The following is a 25,557-nucleotide window of genomic DNA, read 5'->3' as shown; positions in this document are numbered from 1 at the left end:
ATCTCGAAGCTGCTTACAATTGCCTACCCTTCCTCTCCCCACAACTGACACCCTGTGAGGTAGGCTGAGAGAGCTCTGAGAGAACTGTGACTAGCCCAAGGTCACCCACCTGGCTGCATGTGGGGAATCAAACCCGATTCTTCAGATTAGAGGCCACCGCTCTTAACCACTACACCAAGCTGGCTCTTTTCACATCCACACCCGCTCCAGTGCCTCTCTCATAAAAATTCACTTGCTGGATTTAGGAATTCTTAATTTGAGGAAGGCAAAGCCAATGAAAGACAACAGCAAAACAATACTGATATCCCAGAGTCACCAACTAAAGGCTGGCCCACCAAGGAATGGGGTAGACCAGAGGTAGTCTAACTGCGGCCCTCCAGATGTCCATGGATTACCATTCCCATGAGCCCCTGCCAGCGAATGCTGGCAGGGGCTCCTGGGAATGGTAGTCCATGGACATCTGGAGGGCCGCAGTTTGACTACCCCTGGGATAGACCTTTCACTTGCCACTTTAGCAGCCCACCAGCTAAGCCTCCCTCAACAGCAGAGCTTCAGTTCAGGAGCAGGATTCCAATCAGGGTGTCAAAACTGGCGCAAGCTGACCCATATGGCCCCAGTTGTGATGTTTGTGCTGAAAGGTCTACTCAGCTTAGCTTGCTCCTGGCCCTGTATGGCCCTCCAAGCCCACCAGGGGTTTCTCTGGTCAGTGAAGGTGCCAATCAATTGACACTCCAGCTCATTACTCACTGGAGAACCCCATAATGTTGATATAGGGCAGGGTATTAACACTTGAGTATCAACACACAATTGTGTTTATAAGCAGTGGCATTGGGTGTGCAGTGACACTGGTCAGACCACACCTGGTGTCCTGTATGCAGGTCTGGAGGCCTCACTTCAAAAAGGACAAGGACAAAATGGAGAGGGTGCAGAGGGGAGTGATGAGGATGATCCGGGGCCTGGGGACCAAGCCCTAAGAGGAAAGGTTAAAGGACTTGGGAATATTCAGGAAAGGTTAAAGGACTTGGGAATGTTCAGACTGGAGAAGAGGAGGCTGAGAGGGGGATATAGTTACTCCTAAGATTAAGTTACATCCAGCTGGTAAGAATGAAATCTGAAGGATACTTCAGGGAACCTCTAATATGAGGACTTATAATTAGGAGGTATATGCTTTAGGATGCTTTAGGCTGATCCTGCATTGAGCAGGGGGTTGGACTAGATGGCCTGTATGACCCCTTCCAACTCTATGATTCTATGATTCTATATAGGTGACTGTGGATATTCTGTTTTTAGCCTAAGAAGTTTTAAGACCATTTAAAGTTATTCCATATTTTATGTTCCGGCCTATTGTTTATGTTATTGTTTTATTGAAGGCTGGGTTTTAATAGTTGCATGAAACATTTAAAAATCGATACGGTTTATTCTGAAATCGCAGACAGGAGGTGGAAAAATAGTCCTGCTGAGATTATACCACATGGGTTACAGTGGTTCCTGCTTCTTCCATTATCTGGCAGTAAACAAACCTTTCCCGGGTTTGAATGTGCGTTCCAAGTCATAAATTAGGGATCAACTGGTGTATACGTCAAACTGCAGGCGAGGAGTTAGCCAGCTGGCAGTCCAAGTGATCAAGTGCAGTTTTTATGCAGTCTATCCGAAAATTACAATTAAGCCTCAGACAGTGTGACTTTCAATCAGCCAAGCCACAGGCAAGTATCCTGTAGCGTCCCTTTCGTCAGTTATCCACTGAATTTGAAGCCTGCTGAAGGCATGAGTCCTGTGGGAGATGGACAGGCACGCTTGGCAGGCAGAAAGGAGAAGTACATGAATGTGTCAATTGTGTCACAGAATACACACCCGGCCTTTTGCAAAGACGGCCTCCCTTCCCACATACTTACGCTAGCGCCAGGTTCTCCAGGTTCACCTGGGCCGCCTTGAAATCCTTGAGGGCCCTGAAAGAAGATCACAAGAAAGAGTCCTCAGTGTTTACCTCAGTCAAGGTTGATCCTTCCCTTTGTTTCAGAGACCATCCAACCGGGCTGCGGGTACTTACCGGAGATCCTGAGGGTCCCGGAGGGCCTCGCGGTCCCATAGGTCCCTAAATTTGGAAATAAAAACAATCCTTACTAAAAATCCGAATATAATCTACGTTTTGGTCCCAAGTGCAGAGGTGTCAAGAACTGGAGTGGGCCTAATTCTATGGCAGTTGCTTTGAAACAGCTCCTTCCATTCTTTCTTTCCTCCCCTTCTACACACCAACCAGGACTATTTTTATTTAGAGAAGTGGGGGAGAAAAAACGCACACATGCGCTCGCTTTCCCTTGGAAGCGATCCATGTTTACTAAGCCCGAATTTCATTTACAGCTTGCCAAGAATGGCTGGAGAGTAGAAATTTCCTGCTGGAATTCTTGTGGGATCTTGAAGAACAGTAGCGGCTGTTTGGGTTTGTTTTTGCATACTTCAGCCCCCGGTCCAAAAGTAACAGCGACCCGGACCCCTTAAAACAAATCTCTCTGTGACTTCCCTCTCTATAATCGTCTTATTTCTACTATTTTGGCACAGAGTTCAAGATGCTCTGGCAAAGAGTACAAAGTCCCCGGGCCATTTTTAATTCCCGTTTTTCATGTTAAGCAGCCCGCTTGAGCTGCTGGGGCAATCTCGGAATGGAAAACTAACAAATGCTAAACGTAAAGAAAAACTTCGTTTATAAAAGGCGGCTGGCTAAAGCCTGGGCACTAGGAAAGCCATGCTGATAAGTGACTGAGCCATTCTGGTTAATAAAAGCAGCGGCTTAGGCTCACTTCAGTGACAATTTGAGAGGCCTCGTCAAAACCAAGAGCCTGAGAGACACCAGCTGAGGTAGAAGAAGAAGAGTTGGTTCTTATATGCCGCTTTTCTCTACCCAAAGGAGTCTCAAAGCGGCTTACAGTTGCCTTCCCTTTCCTCTCCCCACAACAGACACCCTGTGAGGGAGGTGAGGCTGAGAGAGCCCTGATATTACTGCTTGGTCAGAACAGCTTTATCAGTGCCGTGGCAAGCCCAAGGTCACCCTACATTTTCCAGATAAAATGGTGATTGTGCATAATGAGACGGTCACTTTAGTGCAGGGGTAGTCAACCTGTGGCCCTCCAGATGTTCATGGACTACAATCCCCATGAGCCCCTGCCAGCATTTGCTGGCAGGGGCTCATGGGAATTGTAGTCCATGGACATCTGGAGGGCCACAGGTTGACTACCCCTGCTTTAGTGCATTCCCTGGCATGTGGGATAGGGACATTGGAAATATAATGCATGACAAGGGCTCCCATTCAGTTCGAGAGAAGACAACCAGTGGCTCCAGATTTTTTCTAATGTTTGTTTTTCTCTCTTCTTGGACATCTTGACAGAAAGGTGTTATATACAGACCCCTGCTAGCTTTGGTAGAACTGTGGAAGGGAAGAAGCTATACACAAGCAGAGATCTAAATCTGCTAGCTTCAGTAGAACTGTAGAACAGGAGTAGGTTTTTTTATACCCTGCTATTCTCTACCTTAAGGAATCAATACAATACAATACAAAAACTTTTAATGGCATCCAAAATATAAAACAGAATAGAAATTACTTCTGTAATACAGATCTAAAGGTAAAGGTATCCCCTGTGCAAGCACCGGGTCATGTCTGGCCCTTGGGGTGATGCCCTCTAGCGTTTTCATGGCAGACTCAATACGGGGTGGTTTGCCAGTGCCTTCCCCAAATACAGATCTATAAAGCTGTAAAATATTACAGCAGACAAGGGATCAGCAAATACAAAAAGAAACACCCAGTGGCGTTTACTGCTTAAACCTGTGGGTCATAACTATAGATAAAAACTTGGCTTACAATCACATTCTCCTCCCTGTCTTACAACCGGCCCCTTGTGATGCAGGAGGTGCTGAGAGAGCTCTGAGAGAATTGTGGATGGCCCAAGGTCACTCAGCAGGTTTCATGTGGAAAAGGAGTGGGGAATCAAACCTGGGCCTCCTGATTAGAGTTCACCGCTCTTAACCACTATGCCAAGCTAGCTGTGTTGGCTGACTATCAGTTACACCAACTTGGGGGTGTCTAAAGATGTTTCATCTCATGAAGCTTGAAGTGGGTTCCTCCTCTATTTGGTTTGTAAGATGAATAAACCCAGCATGGGCCAGAATGCTCATTTATATGGAAGAAAACCTGTTTGCATATGATGCGAGTCCGATAACAGCTTAAAGCCTATCAACATTCATCACAGCAAGAGCTTCCTTGAGTTGGAGTCCTCCTCCTCGGACAGTTGGTTCTGACTCACAAAAGCTTACGCCAAAATAAATTTCGTAACTCTTTAAAGTGCTGCTGGACTCCAATGCAATTTTGCTCCAACATGCTAACACAGATATCTGTCTGGAAATGCCAATCGCCACTTTGGGGTGAATTTCCTCCAGGCCAGACTGGCCAGGGATTCTGGTTTTTTCGGGGGTGGATCATCTGGGCATGGAATTGGGGTCACTGTGGGTGGGCAGGTAATGGTGAATTTCATGAATTCCGCAAGGGGTTGGACTAGATGACCCTGGAGGTCCCTCCTGACTCTATGGCTCTATGACACACCCCTGGAATTATTGTGTTGTTTTAGCATTGTGTCTGAAAGACAGTAAGATTCATTTGGATTATTTATTTACTTCATTTATACCCCACCTTTCTACTCAGTGGGTACCCATGCCGCTTATATCATTCTTCTCTCCTCCATTTTGTACTCACAACAGCCCTGCGAGGAAGGTTAAGTTGACACTGTGTGACTGGCCCAAAAGTCACACAGCAAGCTTCCATTCCAGAATGGGGATTCAAACCTGTTTTCCCAGTCCTAGTCCAACAGGGGTAGTCAAACTGCGGCCCTCCAGATGTCCATGGACTACAATTCCCATGAGCCCCTGGCAGAGGCTCATGGGAATTGTAATCCATGGACTTCTGGAGGACCGTAGTTTGACTACCCCTAACCACTGCACCATGCTTTGTGCTTCTAGTTCTGCTCTGGGGTGTGTCATACATGACACTCCCCTACAAAATGATCAACTAAGCGCATGAGATTACGCACAGATGCGTATGGTTCTGCATACAACGATATAGATACCTTTGGTTCCTGCACAGGTAAGATAGTTACAGGGAAATATCATATGTAAAGCTTATAAGGGCATAACATATCCCAAGAAACACATGCATTTTTTTTTCATCTGCAGCTACAGAGCCTACTGTGGTCTAAACTAGCCTCTGGGGAGAGGAGACATATGGTGGATCTGTTGCTGGACCAAGTCAGACTGCAGGAGGGAAGATCAAAGCTTTGAATGCTCTCCTTTCATAAAATACCTCCTACACCTTCCAGTGAGGGAATTCTAGGTTGGATCTTCCCTGTCACATGTTTCTTTTGTAAGTGTAGATGGTATTGTATTTGGGGGAGTATCCTGGTACCGCCCAAACCACAAACATCAAAAGAGCTTCCTCCTATTTTATTTTATTTATTTTATTTCTTAGATTTTTATACTGCCTTCCCGTATGGGCCTTTAGAATGGACATGAGCCATGGACTTTGAATAAAAGCGTACATTTAGGGATATCTGGATGAGGTCAAATGCCATCAATAGGTAAATATATATATGGGAATAAGTGCCGCCAAGTCAAATGGGACTTAGGTTACAGATGGTGGCCAAGTGTCCATTTTGGCCCTGTTTCCAATACGGCAGAACCACTGTGATTTTCCTTGATGGCCACAAGGGTTGCTCAGTTCTCAGAATCTTTGCAGAGTGTACCACTTTGCCAAACATGTTCCAGGTGTATTACCACCACAGACCTATACTGGTTTAACACTCAACTTCCTCTTCCCAGGAAGTGCCAACCCCAAAGAGAGACAGATTGGCATTTGCCAAGATCAGAAGGCTCCTGTTTACACTACGCAGGGAGCAACCAAAGTTAGAGACATTAAGGAAGAACTGCAGTTCCATGAATGAGACTACAGATCTATAACAGAGACCTCTCCGACCCATTAAAACAACAGTTCCCAGGATGCTTTTCAAGAAGCCACCCATGATAACACAGAACAGAGGCCTTGGAAACTCTGATTCCTTACCATAGGTCCTTGCATGACTCCCATCTGTGCGCCACCAGCTTTCTCATCGAATCCTCCTGCCATCTGAGCAGCGAAGTTCTGCAAAAAGACGAAGCACACAAACACACAAAAATGCCCAGTCACATCTCAGCAGAGCCAGTTCAATGGGATGAGGAATGTGAGGTGATAAGGTGGAGAACATTCGTTCAATAGGGAACACGAGAAGGCTCCAGAGTTTGCCTTAGTATCTGATGGGCAACCCTAAGCACCTCACAAATTAGGGCAAGCCGATTCTCGGCTCACCTTTTCCCTTTCCTCAGGGTTCCTGCCTCGGGGAAAAGAATTTAGGGGGGGTGATAACGGTGGGAATTATTACGATTTGGAAAAAGGGTGAAAAATAAGGTTTTCTCGGTAGGCATTTGTGGGGACCACTTGGCTTTGGTTCAGTGTTTGCCATAGACAATGAAGGGGAAGGTCTTACTATGATATGAATCGATCGGGGGAAGAAAAAACAAAACAGGCCTTCCAGCCATTTCTCGGGATAAACAAAGAGTTATTCAGAGCACCTGGAGACGGGGTGTCTGTAACGCTAAGGTACATCAGCAGATCTAAAGGACACTTGGGATGACTGAGGAAGTCTCGTTTCAAGATGGATGATGTCAAGACAGCCCTCGCCTTCCAAAAAAGAGTGCTTTCACACAATTAGAGGCAGACAGGAAGATTCTGCCCAGAAACAACTGGACCTGCTTATGTGCATCACCTGCACAAGGATCCATGATATCAAACATTGATTAGTTATTCCTTAATGTCTTTTTCACGTTCTAGGCCAGGGGTAGTCAAACTGCGGCCCTCCAGATGTCCATGGACCACAATTCCCAGAAGCCCCTGCCAGCGAATGCTGGCAGGGGCTTCTGGGAATTGTAGTCCATGGACATCTGGAGGGCCGCAGTTTGACTATTCCTGTTCTAGGCACAAAAGGGGAGGATACTTTCCACTTCCTTCAAGGAATGCTATTTCATGTGGAGTAGCAATCCGAATGTTTAAAATTGAATGGCTGTATTAAAAGGAGATGATCGTAATATATCCTTTTGTGGAATAGTATATCCAAAACCATCATCTGTTATTAACGGTAGAGAACAGAGGGTTACGTATCTTCTAAATTATTCTTTAATATGCTTGATTTCTGTGCTACTCATAGCTTTAGAAGGCCAGATCCTGAAGATGAAACTCAAATACTTTGGCCACTTCATGAGAAGGAAGGACTCCCTGAAGAAGAACCTAATGCTGGGAGCGATTGAGGCCAAAAGAAGGGGATTACAGAGAATGAGGTGACTGGATGGAGTCACTGAAGCAGTGGGTGAAAACTTAAATGGACTCTGGGGAATGGTAGAGGACAGGAAGGCCTGGAGGATCATTGTCCGTGGGGTCACGATGGGTCGGACACAACTTCGCAACTAACAACAACAGCTTTATAGAGTGAATTACATAGGTACTAAGGGGAGAAATTCGGTTCTATCAACAACCAAAATGTGTTGTTAAAGGTTGTATGTCTTTGTCTCAACTTGCAAATCATTTGACGGTTCCAAAGTCTACTATGAAGAGCTGCAGCCAGCCGGAGCAGGCAATGCTGAATTAGATAGACCAATGGTCTGACTCAGGACAAGAGAACCTTACGTGCTCAGCCATTATAATATGGTCCTCATGACCCATGAATAGTCCTCAGTAAGCCTATCCATGAAGCTTCCATGATTCACTTCCAGCCCCTGCCATAAATCACTGGTTCAAATGTTATTATGGAAAATCCATATTTTATTCTGGCGGCCTTTATGCTGTTAGAGCAAGTGAAGTCCACCATGGTTAAATAACGTAGGGCTGGACTACCTAGGCTTACACTAATGTGTTTTGGCATTGACCTTCAAAGCCTTAAACGGTCTGGGACCAATGTATCTGTGGGACCGCCTTTCCCATTTTATCCCCCAAAGAGCATGACGGTCAGCAGACCAAAAGTCGCTCATGGTCCCTGGACCCAAGGAGGTGAAACTGGCCCTGACTTGAGCCAGGGCTCTTTCGGCCCGGGTTTGATGGAATTCTCTCTGCTCTGCGGGAAGTCAATCAGTGCTGCAGGGCCTGTAAGACAGAGCTATTAGTTATTCCTTAACGTAGGGGCAGTCAACCTGTGGTCCTCCAGATGTCCATGGACTACAATTCCTATGAGCCCCTGCCAGCATTGTCGCTCATAAGAACAAAAGAGCCCTGCTGGATCAGATCAATGGTCCATCTAGTCCAGCATCTTGTCCCACACAGTGGCCAACCAGTTCCTCTGGAAGGCTAAGGGCATGGAGGTCGAGACCTTACCCTGATCTAGCCTCCTGGCATTGGGATTCAGAGGTTTAGAGCCTCTGAACAATAGACATGCACCTTTCACCGTGGCTAGTGACCACTAATAGATTAATAGAGAATAGATCTAAGGTGTTTATTCATGTGGCCATCGCTACATCCTCGGGTAGCGAATTCCACATTTGAATCACTCACGGGATAAAGAAATATTTCAAACTTTGCTCAAGGTTTCCCCGAACAAGGCTTGAAAACCACTGCTCGGACACTGCAAAGGTTTACGAATTGTAAAGGAATTCTGAATGCTTAAGAATCGTTGCAACGCTATTTGCATTCTGAATATTAGACTCCTTTATTTATCTTTTGGACCATGCGGGCTACGTGCTGAAAACTGAATCAAACGGGAAGGCTTCTGTTGAGTCAGAACATCGCTACGAGGCTGTACAGTGAAAGAACTCTTTTAATCTCTATTGGTGGCCACACATTCTGGCATTTAGAATCTGAGGGGGCGGGAGATCAAGCAGAGGATACTCACTCCACCAAGGCCAGGGGGACCCGGAGGACCTGGGGGTCCGGGAGGGCCAGGATTGCCGGGGGTACCAGGTTCGCCATCTCTACCTCGTGGGCCAGGAGCACCCTGCAGAAAACAAGGGAGGGAAACGTTCCAGAACAGTTCGGCTGGAGAGAACATCCTCTGTCCCCACATTATGCTGGAAAATCGCGGAGGGATAAAGTCACAATATACAAATCGCTGTGTACATTCTAGTCTACTGTAAATTCTTCCTTACTAATCTGACCCAGGGATTAATAAACCAGCACGGCCTGGATAGCCTGATCTCATAAGATCTCAGAAGCTAAGCAGGGAATGCCCTAGTCTAAATTTGGATGGGAGGCCATCAAGAAATACCAGGATCATTAATGCATAGGCAAGCAATGGCAAATGACCCCTGAACATCTTGTGCCTTGGGAAATCCTATGGGAGTCGCCATAACTCAGCTGTGTTTTTGACAGCCAAAAAAAAAAAAAATTAACAAACCAGTCTTAAGAACTGTGATGTAAATACATTGAAAAGTTTGAGAAAGCATCAACAGTTCCTCAGGCACGACATTGTAGCATGCTATGCAGATGTAACAAAAAGTAGTCTACGTCATGGTGCCTACATTCAGTGTACCTGGCTGGAATGGGGGAGCATATCCTGTAGTAGCAAACTTGTTACTACATTCTGCAAGGGGGTTGGACTAGATGACCCTGGAGGTCCCTTCTGACTCTATGATTCTGTTCTCGTGTCCCAGGCATGGGATGCAAAAAAGGCCATCCAAATGAAGAGAGAAGAGCAACATGTACTACAAGCATGTCAATCCAGTCCCACTTCTTCTATGGGCATACAACGGGGGAAAACACCATCAGAACCTAAAGTGGGCTACTGGCCTGGAATGACAGCATGGCCTCTCTCACAATGTATTTTGCAAATAACCCCTCACCTGGTCACTTGCGGAGAACAAATATCACCTCCGGGTGATCAGGCAGTAAAGCAATTCGTAAACTGAGCACTGAACCAGGCCCATTCCGCACACATAGGATAATGCACTTTCAATGTGCTTTGGCAGCTGGATTTTTTTTCCTGTGCGGAACAGGAAAATCTACTTCTAAAGTGCATTGAAAGTGCATTGTCTATTGTGTACAGAATAGGCCCTGGTTCTCCCCACCCCCTTCAAGCCCTCATCCTCCTACAAATCACGTGCACGGATAAGTATGCTCAGGTAGGCTAGTAAGAAAATTGTCTGTAGCCCTGGACCTTCTGTGGAAGCATTCATGAGTCTGCACCATGACCTTGAGCATAACCTTGAGCATAAAACCTTGCAAACCATCTGGTGTCAATGGACAGAAGAGTGCCATCCTTATGCAGAGTTATTCAAGGCGAAACCCCTTGGTTTCACTCTGTTGTTCTGAATAGGACTGCACTGAGAATTTTAATCGTTACCGGGAAGAGTTTTTACCATCGTTGCCGAATCATAAAATTCCAAATGGCCTTTCCATTTCCATCCTTGCTGCTGAATAAGCCTCCTTGAGCCTTCAGGGGAGGACAGCATAGGAATTGTATAAATAAGTAAATAAATAGCTGAAGGGCATACATGGTCCAGATCCTGTGTACCTCAAGGACCGGCTGGCCTCGGCAACAGCAGGGCCTTCTTGACTTTAGCCCCAACATGGTGGAACAAGCTCTCCAACAAGATCAAGGCTCTATCACAGTTCAAACAGTTGTGTAGGGACTGCAAAACTGAGCTCTTCCGCCAAGCTTTTGGCTAAAGGCCAGCAACAGGGCTCCTCCCTCCCATCTGGACCCATCTCTGATTGGCAATTCTACTGTTCCATCAGCCCCAAGCTCTTAGTCTCTCTTAACTGGCGCAGTTCCTGAACTGTACAATGCTCCCAGTTTCTTTGATGTTGACTGTTACGGCTTGTTCTCACTGTTAAAAATAGTTCAATATAACTTTTGTTCTTACTGGGTCTATGTACACTGCCCCGAGATGTCACAGTGAGAGGCAGTATATAAATTAATTGAATGAAAACATAAATTAGGCTTGCTTAACCAAGGATTCATGGAACCCGGCAGTTTCTTGATGGCCCGGGAAGAGTTTCCTGGATGGGTGGGAGTTCATTCATTTTTTATATATTTTGAAGATTTGTTAAACATTTATCAGGTGATATGACCATATATAGTCATGTCAACCCCTCCAAATGGCCAATGATGGGCCTGGAGGTAGTGGGGAGGAGAGGGGGCTCCAGGTGGGCATGTGCACAGTGATGCTTCCCAACCAGGGGTAGTCAAACTGCGGCCCTCCAGATGTCCATGGACTACAATTCCCAGGAGCCCCTGCCAGCATTCGCTGGCAGGGGCTCCTGGGAATTGTAGTCCATGGACATCTGAAGGGCCGCAGTTTGACTACCCCTGTTCTACACGATCGTGCCACTTTTGGGGTTCCTCTAAGCCTGAAGAATGTTTCAGGGGTTTCTCAGCGGTAAAAAAAGTTGAGAGAGGCTGAAGACAATAAAAATTAAGTTGCAAAAGCCTTGTAAACATTATCATCGTCTACCTTCCACAATTATTTAATCGACCATTCTGAAATCCCTATGACAATTACTTTATCATGAACTGCAGGGGTGTATATCAGCTAGAGACACCTGCCTAGAGCAGATGGTGAGTCTGATATTTTCCAACAGATTGGAGCTAAGGCAGGTGAGTGCCATCCCGATGCTTTCAAACGCTCTCTTGAACACCCCCTTTGGGCATATGAGCTGCTGATCTTACCTTTTCCCCTTTGTCTCCACGATCTCCCCTTGGTCCTTGTTCACCTGAAGGTCCCTGAAACGGACAAGAACAGAGACAAGATTAATTAAATGTCTAGCGAAGGGTTGTTTTTTCCCCCATATTCCCCTCCCCAAAATATTTAAGCAACGTAGCAGATAGTTCCTTACCTGTGGTCCAGGGGGACCTCTTGGTCCTACAACCTGGTCAAGAGAGAGAAGAGAAGAAAACAAAACACAGACGTGTTATAGAACTTTTCTTGAGAGACACTTTGAACCCCAGGTTTCAAGGGCTGGCGGAAAGGCAAATGGTAAATCAGACTTACATCTTTAATATCGCCGGGTTCCCCTTTTTGTCCCTGCAAAACGCAAAGAACGCACTCAGTCGCTTAAGCCAGCAAATCTGTACAGGCGCACAATTCAAGCAGTGTCTTATACGTCTCCCGCTAGCACAATGACAACCTCTATTTGAGTCCTCTGCTTCAACACCGCACGACTGCAGGCACGCCCTCTGGGGCCTGTATATTTATACGGAGCAGCGGGCATTTGGTCCTGATGTTGCGAGACAGGTATGCAGAAGCTGAACCTAAACCATGAATAGTCTCATTGAAATCAATGGAAGCATTCATCGGCCTCCTGCTAAGCCAGCGTTTCAGCCTTTTCCCGCTGGGTCGGGTTAGGAGGATCCAGTTCGCATTTGCATGATGGCCAGACAGCCGGATTCGGATGGGATTCCCGAGAGCCATTTGTCACAGCTGCCCTATCGGCTTCTGCAGATTTACTCCTGCTCTTCCCAAGGAATCGGGCCCAAAGTCAGCAATGGGAATGATAAGCCAACCTTGTGTGTCGGTGTAAAGTGGGGCAAATCAGGTTGCCAACTGACCAGCAACAAAAGCACCTCGCTTTCTGGTGACCCTTTATACCAGGGGTAGTCAAACTGCGGCCCTCCAGATGTCCATGGACTACAATTCCCATGAGCCCCTGCCAGTGAATGCTGGCAGGGGCTCATGGGAATTGTAGTCCATGGACATCTGGAGGGCCGCAGTTTGACTACCCCTGCTTTATACCAAGGGTAGTCAAACTGCGTCCCGGCAGGGGCTCGTGGGAATTGTAGTCCATGGCCATCTGGAGGACCACAGTTTGACTACCCCTGCTTTATACCAAGGGTAGTCAAACTGCGGCCCACCAGATATCATGGACTACAATTCCCATGAGCCCCTGCCAGTGAATGCTGGCAGGGGCTCGTGGGAATTGTAGTCCATGGCCATCTGGAGGACCGCAGTTTGACTACCCCTGCTTTATACCATGATCTGCAGATATCAACCGGTAAAACTTTCCATAATGTAGAAGAACAACATGCCACTGGATCACAATAGATTCATGGCAACCCCACCTTCCAGGCAGAGCCAAGGAGAGGTGGTTTGTCTACAACACAGAGGTAACCATTATCCCACTATTATATCTGCAGAGAGGTGTTAAAGGCACAAGGGGTTTGGATCCTACATAAAACTGTGCAATATTTCTCTTTTCAAATCTGCAGAACATTGCTAAGAGTGGAGGGGTTGGATTGTATGATTCTCTTCCACCAAATCGTTTTCTAACAGAAGAAGACTTCCTTCCCCAAAAATTATTTTCTCCATCAGAAAAAGTCAGGGCATTTGTTTTGGGTTTTTAATGCTGGCACTCAACCTTTCTGAGAGGTTCTCCCCGATGGAAAAATCGACACAATTTTAACAGGAAAAGCCCCGAGGAAAGCCATTCCTCATTACAGGAAGCCTTCCTCCCTTGAATGATAAATTAGCAGAAGGAAGTCATGGGATCCAGCTTAGTGGAAGGGAGTCATCAGATCCAACCCCCATTAGCTAGTAAAAAAATTGGCATCAGGGGTGGGGTTGTGAGATAACATTAGTGGCTTGCAATAGGATGGATATGGTTGCCTCACCTTGGGGCCAGGTTGCCCTGTTAAGAACAAGAGGGGGAAAGAAAGAGAACATCAGAACCACATTACAGTAAATCACAAGCGTTTCAGTATCTACCAGTCTTTTCATCTGCTCACACAAGACGCAACCACAAGACGTGAGGACAGGGAGACAAGGATGGGAGTGACTGGGGTTGGGGTGGGGAAGCTTTACTTCTATCCACCTGACCGCTACGATTCCCTTGCTGTGCTAGAGATGCCACCGCCCCGAGGAAACGATCCGTATAGGATTTGTGCACGTGACATGCAAGGCCCCATGCAGTATGGCACCAGTGGGGGAAAGCAGGAAGGGGCCACCGTGGTCCTCAGAGCCCTAGCTGCACATGCAGGGCCAGGCTGAAGACTGTAGTGTGGTTTTAATTCCACCTTTGGCTGGCGAGAATTAATAGCTGAGTTTTTAATCAGCCAAAGTTCTGTGCGCGCAATTTTCTTTGCCGTCCTTGCACAAAGGCTGCAATCCTAAGCATGCATATTTAGGAGCAAATCCTAGAGAACTCTTATGCAACTTATTTGCTTCTCAAGAACCTTCCACAGGGGCACAACGGTGTCAGACCCATTTTATTTAACGAGGATCTGAGCTGCAATTTTAAGCTGGCTCACTTAGTTCCCCCATGGGAAAGATTTCTCACCAAAGCAAGCACAGTTAGGGTCAAGCATTATAATTGCATGCACAATAACCGGTAGCTTAAAATAAAAGTGCAAAGAGAGAGACACAACCCAGAGGTTAAAGGCCACGCTGAGCCTAACCGCAGAACAACAATTGCAGGGAAACGGAACGGTTAACTTTTGTTGAGTCTCAACTCTTTGCTCACACTGGCAGCCCTAGAGTATACAGCAGGGGTGGCAAAACTATGGCTCTCCAGAAGCTGGCAGGGGCTCATGGGAATTGTAGTCCATGGACATCTGGAGAGTCACTGTATTATTATTTTTAATTAACGGGCCTCCAAGGGAACTGGCTTGGGCAAAAGAGTTTCAGAAGGCAATTTCAATTGTAACATGTCACTTGGGCTAGAACTAGGAAGTTAATTTAAATATATATATATTTTAATCTGAAAGGAAGTTTAAATTATTTCCTCGTACCCTTGGCCTGAGTGCCACAACCGTCTTACACGAAGCATGCCCTCTGGGCAAGCCTTCAACGAGGTAAGGACGACGAATCATCTCCAATGCTTCAGATATGCCATCTCATCACTAGGTTAAATCCTGGCCTATAGAGGCTCACAGAGCCCATATTTTAAAAAATAATAAGAGTAGGTTTTTATACCTCACTTTTCTTTACCCTAAGAAGTCTCAGCTTACAATCTCCTTCCCTTCTTCTCCCCACAACAGGCACCCTGAGAGGTAGGTGAGGCTGGGAGAGTTCTGAGAGAACTGTGATTGGCCCAAGGTCACCCAGCAGGATTCACATGGAGGAGGAGTAGGGCGTCAAACCCGGTTCTCCAGCTTAGAGACTGCCAAGAGAGGCTCAAGGCAGACATATCAGAAAAGCAAAGAGAGCCATACACTCCTCCTGTTACATCCTTCCCATGCAGAAAGTTCCAAAGGGGTGGTCCTTTAATTAACCCCTCCTCCTTGGCACTGGGTTTAAAGCCTAGAACTTGTTCAAGGCTTGGTCCTTGCACCTTGACCAGCGCTATCAACAGTAGCAGCTAAAATGGTACACTGGACAGAATTGGGTGGTGGTGGAATTAGCTGTGTTTCAGTACCAACTAACATCGTCAATAGTTTAAAGCAGGGGTAGTCAAACTGCGGCCCTCCAGATGTCCATGGACTACAATTCCCAGAAGCCCCTGCCAGCATTCGCTGGCAGGGGCTTCTGGGAATTGTAGTCCATGGACATCTGGAGGGCCGCAGTTTGACCACCCCTGCTTTAAAGGGTGGATTGTTCGCTTAAATTCCATTGGTTTCTGTAGAATTTAGATACCTTGTTAGTGAGGACTGGAGGAACTCTAAATGCTTTGGGAAAAACCATATTCTCTACTATTCTGTTATTGGCATCGGTTTCTCTGGATGGCAACCTGTGGCAGCAATCCCAGACATTTTGTAGGTTTTCACAATTTACCCTGATTTCAATAGGGCCTTATTTTCCCCTAATGTGTTTAGAGGATGGGACAGCTGGGGCTTAAAAGGAAGAGGGGCTTGCCATGTGACAATAATCTAATTAGATCTCTTCTGTCTCAAAGCTGTAGACCACCCTGTAATTTCTGCCCTGAAATTATAGTTAAACATTGTGAGGGGAGGGGGTGAGGATCACAGAAACATATACTTAGCACAAAGCAGCGATCTTCTCATTTCCTCGTTGTTTTTTTTTTAAAGCAGGTAAAGTATAGCCATGCTCAGTGGGATACAGAAAAACCTGGTTCAAATATTGCCTAATGAGGGCCTGGTGGCTTGGCAATTTGCCAGGAGGTCTAATACCAAACTTATAAATAGTTCCTCCTTCACCTGATCACCTTAGGTGAGTAGAAACTTCCTCCAGGTGACCAGCTTGCATAAATTGCTTAAGAATTTGCTTCCCCACCACCTCCATATTTTTCGAGTTATCAGCATGCCACAGACAATAAACAAATAAGGATAAATAAACTAATACTAGCCAGGTTATTAAGTGCCTCATTGTCAGAGACGGTAGCCACCAACTTCCATCTCAAGACACAGAAATCTTTTCGCGGTGATGGCTGCTGCTCTAAGGGACCAATTATTTCAGATTTCTCTGCACCCATTAAGCAAAAAGGCACCCCCTCCCCCTCCCCACCCCCCGAGCTGGATTAATCAGAAGTAGCTTTCCCCAGCAGTAGCCTTTGCATGGATGCCGCACAAGGTGAGCTCCGCATCCATGGCTCCTCCTGGCATCCCTTTCTCGCTCTTATCTCGCAAGTAATTTATTTATACGGAACGGAAATAAATAAATTACGACCACTGGCGGCGGGCTGGTCAGTTGGGCAGATGGGGCAACATTCTCCGAAAGGTATCTCGGGGTTGGGACAGTCTCTCAGTTCTTCGCAGAGTATGTCGTCGCAGAGGATTGTCCCCGTGTCACAAACACAGATCTGGCAGGGCTCGGGTTTCCACACATCTTTATCACTATAGCTCTGCCCATCCTGTACACAGCTGCCTGCCTCGTCTGTGCCAGAAGGGGAAGGAAGAAGGGGGTGGGGGTGGGGGGGACAAGAGAGGCAAAAAAATAACCAGAATAAGAGGGAGGAGAAAAAGAAACAGGGTCGTAACATCAACATTGGTTATCGCAGTCCTCCACAACAAGTGCAAAAATGGCGCCCTCCATTCCGTACCAGGTCTCCTCTCCATCTCCCTAGAAGTGTAAGGGGACGTTTGAGGGAAACCATCACCCACAAGGAGACTCAGAGGGCTTTGAGCTTCCTCCTCCCCACCCTTCATTTTCTCTTGGCCGCCATCTTGAAATTCTGTGCGAGGTCCAACTAGACTGCCAGATGAAGGGCAGAGGTCTTTGGGTATGGCCTGTGTTTGTATGTGGAGATGGGTCAATTTGAATTCATCTCTTTTGGTTTTCGTAAGCCATCTCAGGTAGGTTCCCAGAGAGGTGGCCTCGGCATTTCCTAAATGAATAAAGAAACTGTAGAAATCTGACAGGCTGCTTTCAATGTCCTTTCCCACCAGGTCCTCTAAGGATGAGGGCAAATACAACACCCTATAAAGCCCGCCTGAGCCTCACAACCAGCCCTGTGGGGTAAGGTTAAGGCAACCATTGAGTTTGGTGTGGCTGATCCCAGTTCAATACCCTGCCCAGCAAAAGCATTCACCGAAGGGCCGCCTTGCGTACCAACCCAGGATGCCATTTTGCAGTGAGGGCCTCTGGGAAATGTAGGCCCAAGTAGAAGGTGTTCAGATCTCCTCCCCGGCCTACATTTCAGCTTATCTGAAACACAGTTGCCCAACAAAGCAGATCTGGCCAAAGCTGTCTGGAGACCCCAAATGCCCCAAGCAACCTGTTCAGCCAAACTATTCCCTATGGAGGAGGGTCGCCCGCATTCACAAGCGGCTTCTACTTCCATGCTAGCTTCACACCACTTGCCCAAAGCCGGTGGCATGGCTGGAGCACAAAGTTCAAGTCCTTGACCATTTTCTCACCCACCCGCCCTGTTTGTTCAGTCTTTCCCCCACAATAACAGCGGCAGCCAACCTGGGAGCAAACGGGGACCTGGATCTCAGTAGCCCACTCATTTTTGGAACACGTGTGGCAGAAAGAAACTTTGTGCCTAACAAAGAACTATGACCCCCAGGTGACTCCTGCACATAAGGACAGGCGAGCGCTGCTTTTCTCATCAGAGAAAGAGGTGGCAGCAAGCCCCAACAGATGCCAGGCCGGTGAAGTTTCTTGCAGTGAAGAGAGAGAGGGGATCGGACATGTGGGGGCCAAGTGTAGGCTTTGGGGACTGCGAGGGGAGGAGACAATATTTAATGTCCCATTCAGAAAGCTTAACAGGAAAGGGTTCTTGATGGAGAAAGGGAGCCAAGGAGAAAGCCATTAAAAAGGCACCCCCTTTGGCCTGCTTCAAACAACCCAGTGAGGGCTGGAGAGCGGCAGGGAGATGACAGGGGGGCTATTGTGCACAGGGCAAGGGAGCCTGCAGGAGCCCAAGGGACCCATCCCGTCATGAATGGGCCTTTTCTCGAGCGCACACAGAGCGCGATTCACATGGCTCTGCGAGGGACTCGTTTAAATAAATATGGGCAGCCTTTCAGCATCTGGAAGCTATTGCTGCCAAGTGCAAACAAACGTTCACAGAGAGGGAATGGAGCTCGCTCTCTGACCTGGGAAGACGCTTTTCTGGGTGGAGGAGAGAACGGTAAAAAGACGAGATTCCCAGCACCAAGAGAATCCACACACTCCAGAAGGCCCTATGTTTTATACGCACCCACATATCTTCTCTCGTCTCTCCCTCGCTTTACGGATGCCACGAGCCGCCGTCTTCGAAAGCATCCTAAAGGTTTTACCTCTTTGCTGCCCAGCAAAATCCAAGCAGAACATCCAGGCAAAATCACTGCTTCGCAGAAGGCCAAATGGGACGCAGTCCTACGCAGAGTTACAATCTTCTAAGCCCATTGAAGTCAATGAGCTGAGAAGGGGTGTAACTCTGCTCAGGACCACACCATAACGTTAGGAATGTGTCATAAACCACCTTGGACCGCCAGTCCTCGAATGAGAATCTGAGAAAAGCACTTGTCCGTGGATGTGGGGGGCAGAGGAGGAGACCCTCTTGGAGCCATCTCAGATCACGTTAAGTTCAAGAGCCCTTTTCCTTTACTAACTTGGCAAACTCCATCAGATACTTGTTGCACAGGAGTGCAAAGAATTCGATTCTCTTTGTTTCTGGGATTTTTTAGTGGCTTGTGTGGTCTGTGACCCAGATAAAAGCAAGCCTTTTTCTCTCTTCACCTCCCCCCCCCCTCTCCATCCCCTTTTGAGCTCTATTCTTTGCTATTGATTTACAGTCTGGAGCATATGGAATTCAGGCAACAGGAAACCTGCCCAAACAAAAGAGAGAGAGAGAGAGAAAAGTTCTACCTAATAAACTTTCCATCTTCCACCCCTGAATAATATCCCAGACAAGGAAAGCTTTTTTCATTGGGGGGTGGGGGGAGGACAGGCCGCCTCTGTTGTACCGAATTTTGCAAAGTGTCGGTGAGGAATTCTATTTGGCGAATCTGAAAAATCAAGGACGCTTCAGCACAGGAGAAGCTAATTGCTCCATCGCTGGACTTGGAGGGGAGGGGGAGGGAAACTCCTTAGCGCAATCTTTTTGTAAGTGTGTGTGCATGCAGGGCCCGCACAGATGCACGAGCCCAGAGAGAGAGGCACAAATGAACTGGTGGGCCTGTGGAATGTTTTGCACCCCCTTCAGGTGGCCTCTTCAATAGGGGAAAATTTCCCTTCTGCTCCTTCAAGGACAACGAGAGGGGGGGGGTCTGTTAGCTATCAAATTCCCTACGATCTCTTTCCTGCACCTTACATCCCTAACTGAATTGGGGGAGGGTGAGAAAGGGAGGCTGGATTTTGGACACAAAGATCTTGGGGGGGGGGGGGGGGGTAGGAAGAATAGTCTCAAGAGTCTTGCTCCTCTGTCCCAGAATGTTCTTTGTCTGGATCCCCCTTGGAACCCTGCATCCCACTCCGCTTAACTCTTTCCCTGCCAATGCTAGGAGCAACTGCAGGATTCTTCATCCTTCTTTGGGGATGAACTCAGAACCTGCCTTTTGGGGAACTGAGAATCTCAACGGAGGCAAGGCGTCCTTCTCTTCCCATCTCCAGCAGGCCCAAAGGAGGATTGAGGACTGAAGTGATCTTCCTATTGCAAAGAACAGAAAAGGGTCTCCCCACAGGACAACATGGGTCTTTTGCACCCATTCAGGACAATGGGCAGCAGCCTCTTTTTACAGGAAGAATCTTGCAAAGCGAAGAGTTAGCCAAAGGGCAGTAGGGGAAATCTGCCGGCCTCTCAGGAGGATCCAGTTCGGCAAACCCTAAAAGCTCTCCGAAACTACTCCCCCCGTCCCCTAATTGGATCCCCTCCCCTCCTCTAGATCTCTTTCCGTCCCGAAAAAGAAAAGGGTGCAACTCACGTAGATCCGCATCCTGACACTTGACCACTGCTAATAAAACGACTTGAGTAGCAGCCAGGAGCGCTAGAGTCCTTGAATCCACAAAGCTAAACATGTCTAAATGTTAGACATGCAGGGACTTTGCAAGGAAAGGGAGGAGGAGGAGGAGGAGGTGGTGGTGGTGGTAGTTTCCCCAGTGGCTACCGAGCCGTCATGCAGCCGATGCTCCCTTGTCTTTCTCGTTTCGGAACCGGCAGGAGAATCCCAAAGCGCCCGAGGCCCGGCAGAACCCTCCGGTGCCGTCTGCTCTGGCCCGAGGCGCGGCGGCTTTCTGGTCCCCTCCACCTTCCCGCGGCCGGCGTATATGGCCCAGGTCGCCGTCCCCCCAGCCCCCCAGCGGAGCTGTAACCTGAGCCCCGCCGTCTCGTCCCCGACGTTAGAGACCCCTCCCTCCTGGCCCGGCTCAAGGCGAGGCGGGGGGCGTCCGGGCGAGAGGGAGGGAGGGCTCTGCGCCCCGCTGCGCGCCCGCCCACCGCCCACCCCGCCCCATTAAGATTCCTCGACGGCTGGCCGCGGGCTGCAAAGGGAAGGCGGCTCGCCTGCAAGGGCGCTGCTGGTCGGCGTTGAGGCTTCTCTCTCTGCCGGCTGCAAGCCTTCCCCACGGAAGAGGCCCAGAAGCTAGCTCCTTGCCGCGGGGAGAGGCCGGAGCCCGCAATCTGCGCACCTGCCGTCCGCTCCGGAGCCAATCCGGAGTCACTTCGCTTGCGCGAAGCTCCCGAGCGACAGCGCAGCCCGGGGCTTCGCCGTCGGACGGATCCCCTAGCCAGGAATCCACCGGACGGGAGGCGGCATGCCGACCCACGGACTTTTGCGCGCGCCGTTTGTCACATGCACCCAGATATCGTTTTGGGCCGGAGATGGGGGGGGGGGGCGATTTAGCAATCTGCTCCCAAATTCCTCGCTCCCTTCCCCCGTCCGCGCAAGATGTCACTCCGTATTTGCAATCCGGATCAGATCTGGATTCAACTCTTGACACTGCGCTTTTAGATTCAGCCTCCAAGCCTGGATTTCTCATCTCACCCCCCGGCACTACTACTTAGGAACCGGGAGCGGTGGGCGAGCTTTTCACACACAGAAAGTGCAAATCGGGGCTGGGCGCGCACGGGGAGGAGGGAGACCTCCACAACCGATGAGAAGAGTCGTGCAAAACCGGCCCGGGAGCGGCCCAAGCGACCGTGGCAAGGTGTCCCACCATTGCATACGAGACGCACTAGGCGGGCCCTTGAGACCCCAACGATTTGGGGCTGGCTCGCGGAGCGGCTCCGCTTTGTTTGCAACCTCTTCGCAGGGGGTGGCGGCGCTCAGGCCAAAAACCACTGCCTTCCACGTGGTAATAAGCACCATTTGCGGGGAGGGGGGCGTGCAAAGGTCTTCCAGGCCACTTCGCGACGCAGAAGAAACCCGGACTCTTCGCAGCGGCGGGGAAATCTGCAAGTCAGCGCGCGCACCGCGCGGCTCTTCGCAGGGAAGAAGGCACCCGCCGCCGCCAGCGGGCCTCTTTCATTCATTCTTTTTCCCAGGGCCTATCAGCGTGAGGGAAGGCGCTGACGTCGCCTTGCCGTCTTCCCCCCCCCCCCCCGCCTTAATGATCGAGCTCCTTTGCTTTGCCTCGGAGGAACGCGCGGAGAGTCCTGTGGCCTGTGATCCGCCCCCTTTGATGCTACAGTTCTCTTCCCAAGAGAAGACCACGACCCCCGCGAGGCCGTCGGAAGGAGATTTGTGGTGCGATCCAAGGCAAAGGTTTTGTTGTTAGGTGCGAAGTCGTGTCCGACCCATCGCGACCCCATGGACCAGGGGTAGTCAAACTGCGGCCCTCCAGATGTCCATGGACTACGATTCCCATGAACCCCTGCCAGCAAATGCTGGCAGGGGCTCATGGGAATTGTAGTCCATGGACATCTGGAGGGCCGCAGTTTGACTAACCCTGCCATGGACAATGATCCTTGCCTTCCTGTCCTCTACCATTCCCCGGAGTCCATTTAAGTTTGCACCTTACTGCTTCAGTGACTCCATCCAGCCACCTCATTCTCTGTCGTCCCCTTCTTTTGCCCTCAATAGGCAAAGGTTTAAAAAGGTAAAGGTATCCCCTGTGCAAGCACCGAGTCATGTCTGACCCTTGGGGTGATGCCCTCCAGCGTTTTCATGGCAGACTCAATACGGGGTGGTTTGCCAGTGCCTTCCCCAGTCATTACCATTTACCCTCCAGCAAGCTGGGTACTCATTTTACCCATCTCGGCAGGATGAGTCAACCTCGAGCCAGCTGCTGGGATCGAACTCTCAGCCTCATGGGCAGAGTTTCAGACTGCATGTCTGCTGCCTCACCACTCTGCGCCACAAGAGGCTCTTAGGCCAAGGTCTAGTTAGAAGTTAATCTACAGTGCCTCGCGAGTTGATGTGCTACAAAGTGGGGCGGTTTGAGGGGGGTTAGTGGGGTTAGTTTAGTGCTCGCCTGTTGCCTAACGATAATGTTGATAGCGTGGACTGGTTTTAACTATGGATTTCATTGCAGTTTTTATCTTGTAAGCCGCCGTGAGCCTAAGGGAACGGCGGTATAAAAGTTTAATAAATAAATGCAATAAAGTTTGCATCCAAGGGCACCTTTAAAAGACCTGGGAAGCATTATTCGAGGTATCAGCTTTGGTGGGCAGGCACATGAAAGCTCTTTTCAGGGTGGGAGCCAGCCATGGTGCCCCTCAAGGCAAAGACTTTGCATTCTGAAATATTGGGCAGATGCCATATTGAGGAATCAGGCCCAGAAGAACCACGGGTTTCAGGTCAAAAAGCTACCGATGGGTCCTGAGCCACTGAGTGTGTATTGCTGTCGGCTATTACCTCTGTAACTTGTTATTACATCCGCCTATCTCATTTCACCCTGCACTAGATCCAGAGCCAGCTTGGTGTAGTGGTTAAAAGCAGTGGCTTCTCACCTGGCGAGCCCGGTTTGATTCCCCGCTCCTCCACATGCAGCCAGCTGGGTGACCTCGCAGAGCAGCACTATCAGGGCTCTCTCAGCTCCCACCTCCCTCACAGGGTGTCTGTTGTGGGGAGAGGAAGGGAAGGCAAGTGTAAGCCGCTTTGAGACTCCGTCTGGTAGAGAAAAGCAGGGTATAAAAGCCAACTTTTAACAATAATAACTGAGAGTGTATTATATCCACACTGAGTGAACTGTTTACCTCTCAGCAGAGGGGAAACTAATATCCAAGCCCTGAGAAGGAAAAGGTTTCAATTAGCAATAAGCGCGTCTCGGATTAACCTTATTGGCTACAATACTGCCACTGCGCAAAGCTACATGTATTACTCCAGTGTAGGCTATACGATCAATTCAGGGGAGAACTTATACCTTCCCTACAGCATAAGCCCAACTCAGAGGCAATCACAGACATGTTGTCAGACAAAAGCACAGAAATAACTTCTGTTGTGGCCAGATTTGCTTGGAGAGCTATCAAAGCAAGGAAGTCCTGGGTGGATTCGGAGCAACTTAGGTAGTTGTTGTTGTTATGTGCGAAGTCGTGTCCGACCCATCGCGACCCCATGGACAATGATCCTTCAGGCCTTCCTGTCCTCTACCATTCCCCGGAGTCCATTTAAGTTCGCACCTACTGCATCAGTGACTCCATCCATCCACCTCAGGTAGAACTTAGGTAGAGATAGTCTCAATTGCTTGAGATAATACTTGTGAGTTTTACAACCAGAATGATTCTTATAGCTGGAATGTTTTTAATATTTTAGTTATCAATGATTCTTTTATCTTGTTAATGCCAGATGTTTTCATGTATCTTGTAATTTGACTACTGGTCTAGTACCGTAATAATAAAGACCTGAGTTGACACTGAGAAGGAATGTAAGCAGGTAAAAATCCAGGTGGGATGGGGGTATTCCTTGATACAGCAATATATCTCTACAGCACATGTGCAGAAAAAAAGTGAAAAGAGCATGTCTGACGGTGCTATATCTCCACAGTGCATGTGCAAAAGAAGGTGGGAGGAGCATGCCTGATAGGTTGATCTATCTCTACAGTAAATGTGCATAAAAGTGAGGAGAGCATGTCTGATGGTGCTATATCTCCACAGTGCATGTGCAAAAAAAAGATGGGAGGAGTACACTTGATATAATAACATATCTCTCTGGCGCATGCAGAAGGAAATGTGAGAATGCCTGAATCACCGCATGTGCAAAGAATGGTGAAAGGAGCATGCCAGATACAGCAACGTAACTGCATAGTGCCTAAAGGGAAAAGATGAGACCAGCATACCTGATACAGCCTTATATCTCTACAGTGCATGTGCAGAAATGGTGACAAGTATGTCTGGGACAGTGACAGATTTCTATAATGTGTTTGCGCCTCCTCCCCCACCCCCCAAAAAAACCCTGCAACACAAAGGGAACTTGTATACAGGAAGGCTGGAAACACACATGGGAGGGTACAGATAAAAACCCACCAATATAGATCCCCCCGGTCCAAATGTGCTCTGATTGGAGCTGCCTCCTCATCAAGGGACACCCAAAACAGCGATGCCACCTGGCCCCTTTGGACTGGATCGTCAAATTATATGTTTATGGTACCATTAAAAGCAAAAAAGGCTACAATTTCTTTCCGGGTTCTGTTTTTCCTGATCTCACCTACACCCTAATTTCTCTCCAGCAGGGTCCCCAAGTGGCTTACAACATCCCCCTGTTCATTTTATCCTCACAACAACCCTGTCTGGTAGAACAGGCTGAGAGAGTATGACGGGCCCAAGGCCATCCAGCAAACTTCCCTGGCAAAGTGGAGATTTGAACCTGGATTCTCCCAGATCTTAGTGCTGAACGCTGTCAACTACCCGAGTGGCCAAACTGTGGCTCTGCAGATGTCCGTGGACTGCAATTACCATGAGCCCTTGCGAGCACGGCACTTGCAGGGGCTCATGGTAATTGTAGTCTATGGACATCTGGAGAGATACCATTTGGCCACCCCTGGATTATACCATGCTGGCTCCCTAGTCTATTTTGCTCTCATAAAGATGCTACCCAAATCATCTTTCCAATGGCGTGTTATTCCTGAGGGTCAATCTACACAAAACAGCATCCACGTGGGTGGCAACATTATTTCAGACATTAACTTGGCCATTTTAAAATGCCACTAGGGCACGATGGCGCAGTGAGACCAAGCAATTTTGCATCTTTTTTCCCAGTGCTAAAAAAGCAAAATCTTCTAGTCCTGCTGCCTTGTAATCACAGTAAATAAACA

At 48.4% G+C, this 25,557-nt stretch overlaps 1 protein-coding gene and 1 pseudogene across 3 annotated transcripts in view; both read right to left on the bottom strand.

Annotated features, from left to right (window-relative positions):
• The window catches only part of COL2A1 (collagen type II alpha 1 chain), a 91,917-nt gene extending 71,233 nt beyond the window's left edge, over window positions 1-20,684 (bottom strand). The window contains exons 1-10 of one of the 3 annotated variants that reach the window (XM_077329148.1): window positions 20,292-20,684; window positions 16,609-16,815; window positions 13,659-13,675; window positions 12,043-12,075; window positions 11,888-11,920; window positions 11,721-11,774; window positions 8,946-9,047; window positions 6,098-6,175; window positions 2,048-2,092; window positions 1,893-1,946 (exon numbers count right to left, since the gene is read on the bottom strand). In XM_077329148.1, the coding sequence (XP_077185263.1) occupies window positions 1,893-1,946; window positions 2,048-2,092; window positions 6,098-6,175; window positions 8,946-9,047; window positions 11,721-11,774; window positions 11,888-11,920; window positions 12,043-12,075; window positions 13,659-13,675; window positions 16,609-16,815; window positions 20,292-20,385 (717 nt within the window). In that variant the 5' untranslated portion in view covers window positions 20,386-20,684. The remainder of the gene's footprint in view (window positions 1-1,892; window positions 1,947-2,047; window positions 2,093-6,097; window positions 6,176-8,945; window positions 9,048-11,720; window positions 11,775-11,887; window positions 11,921-12,042; window positions 12,076-13,658; window positions 13,676-16,608; window positions 16,816-20,291) is intronic. The other 2 variants (XM_077329149.1, XM_077329150.1) reach the window with 2 other exon arrangements.
• A 2,819-nt stretch (window positions 20,685-23,503) lies between these two features.
• Window positions 23,504-23,617, bottom strand: LOC143834589 (U4 spliceosomal RNA; annotated as a pseudogene).
• Between the last annotated feature and the right edge of the window lie 1,940 nt (window positions 23,618-25,557).

The sequence above is a fragment of the Paroedura picta genome, chromosome 3 (genome assembly GCF_049243985.1).
Source record: "Paroedura picta isolate Pp20150507F chromosome 3, Ppicta_v3.0, whole genome shotgun sequence".
Classification (NCBI taxonomy): domain Eukaryota; kingdom Metazoa; phylum Chordata; class Lepidosauria; order Squamata; family Gekkonidae; genus Paroedura; species Paroedura picta.
Note: the sequence above shows the minus strand (reverse complement) of the source record. Positions and strands in the feature narration are given on the sequence as shown.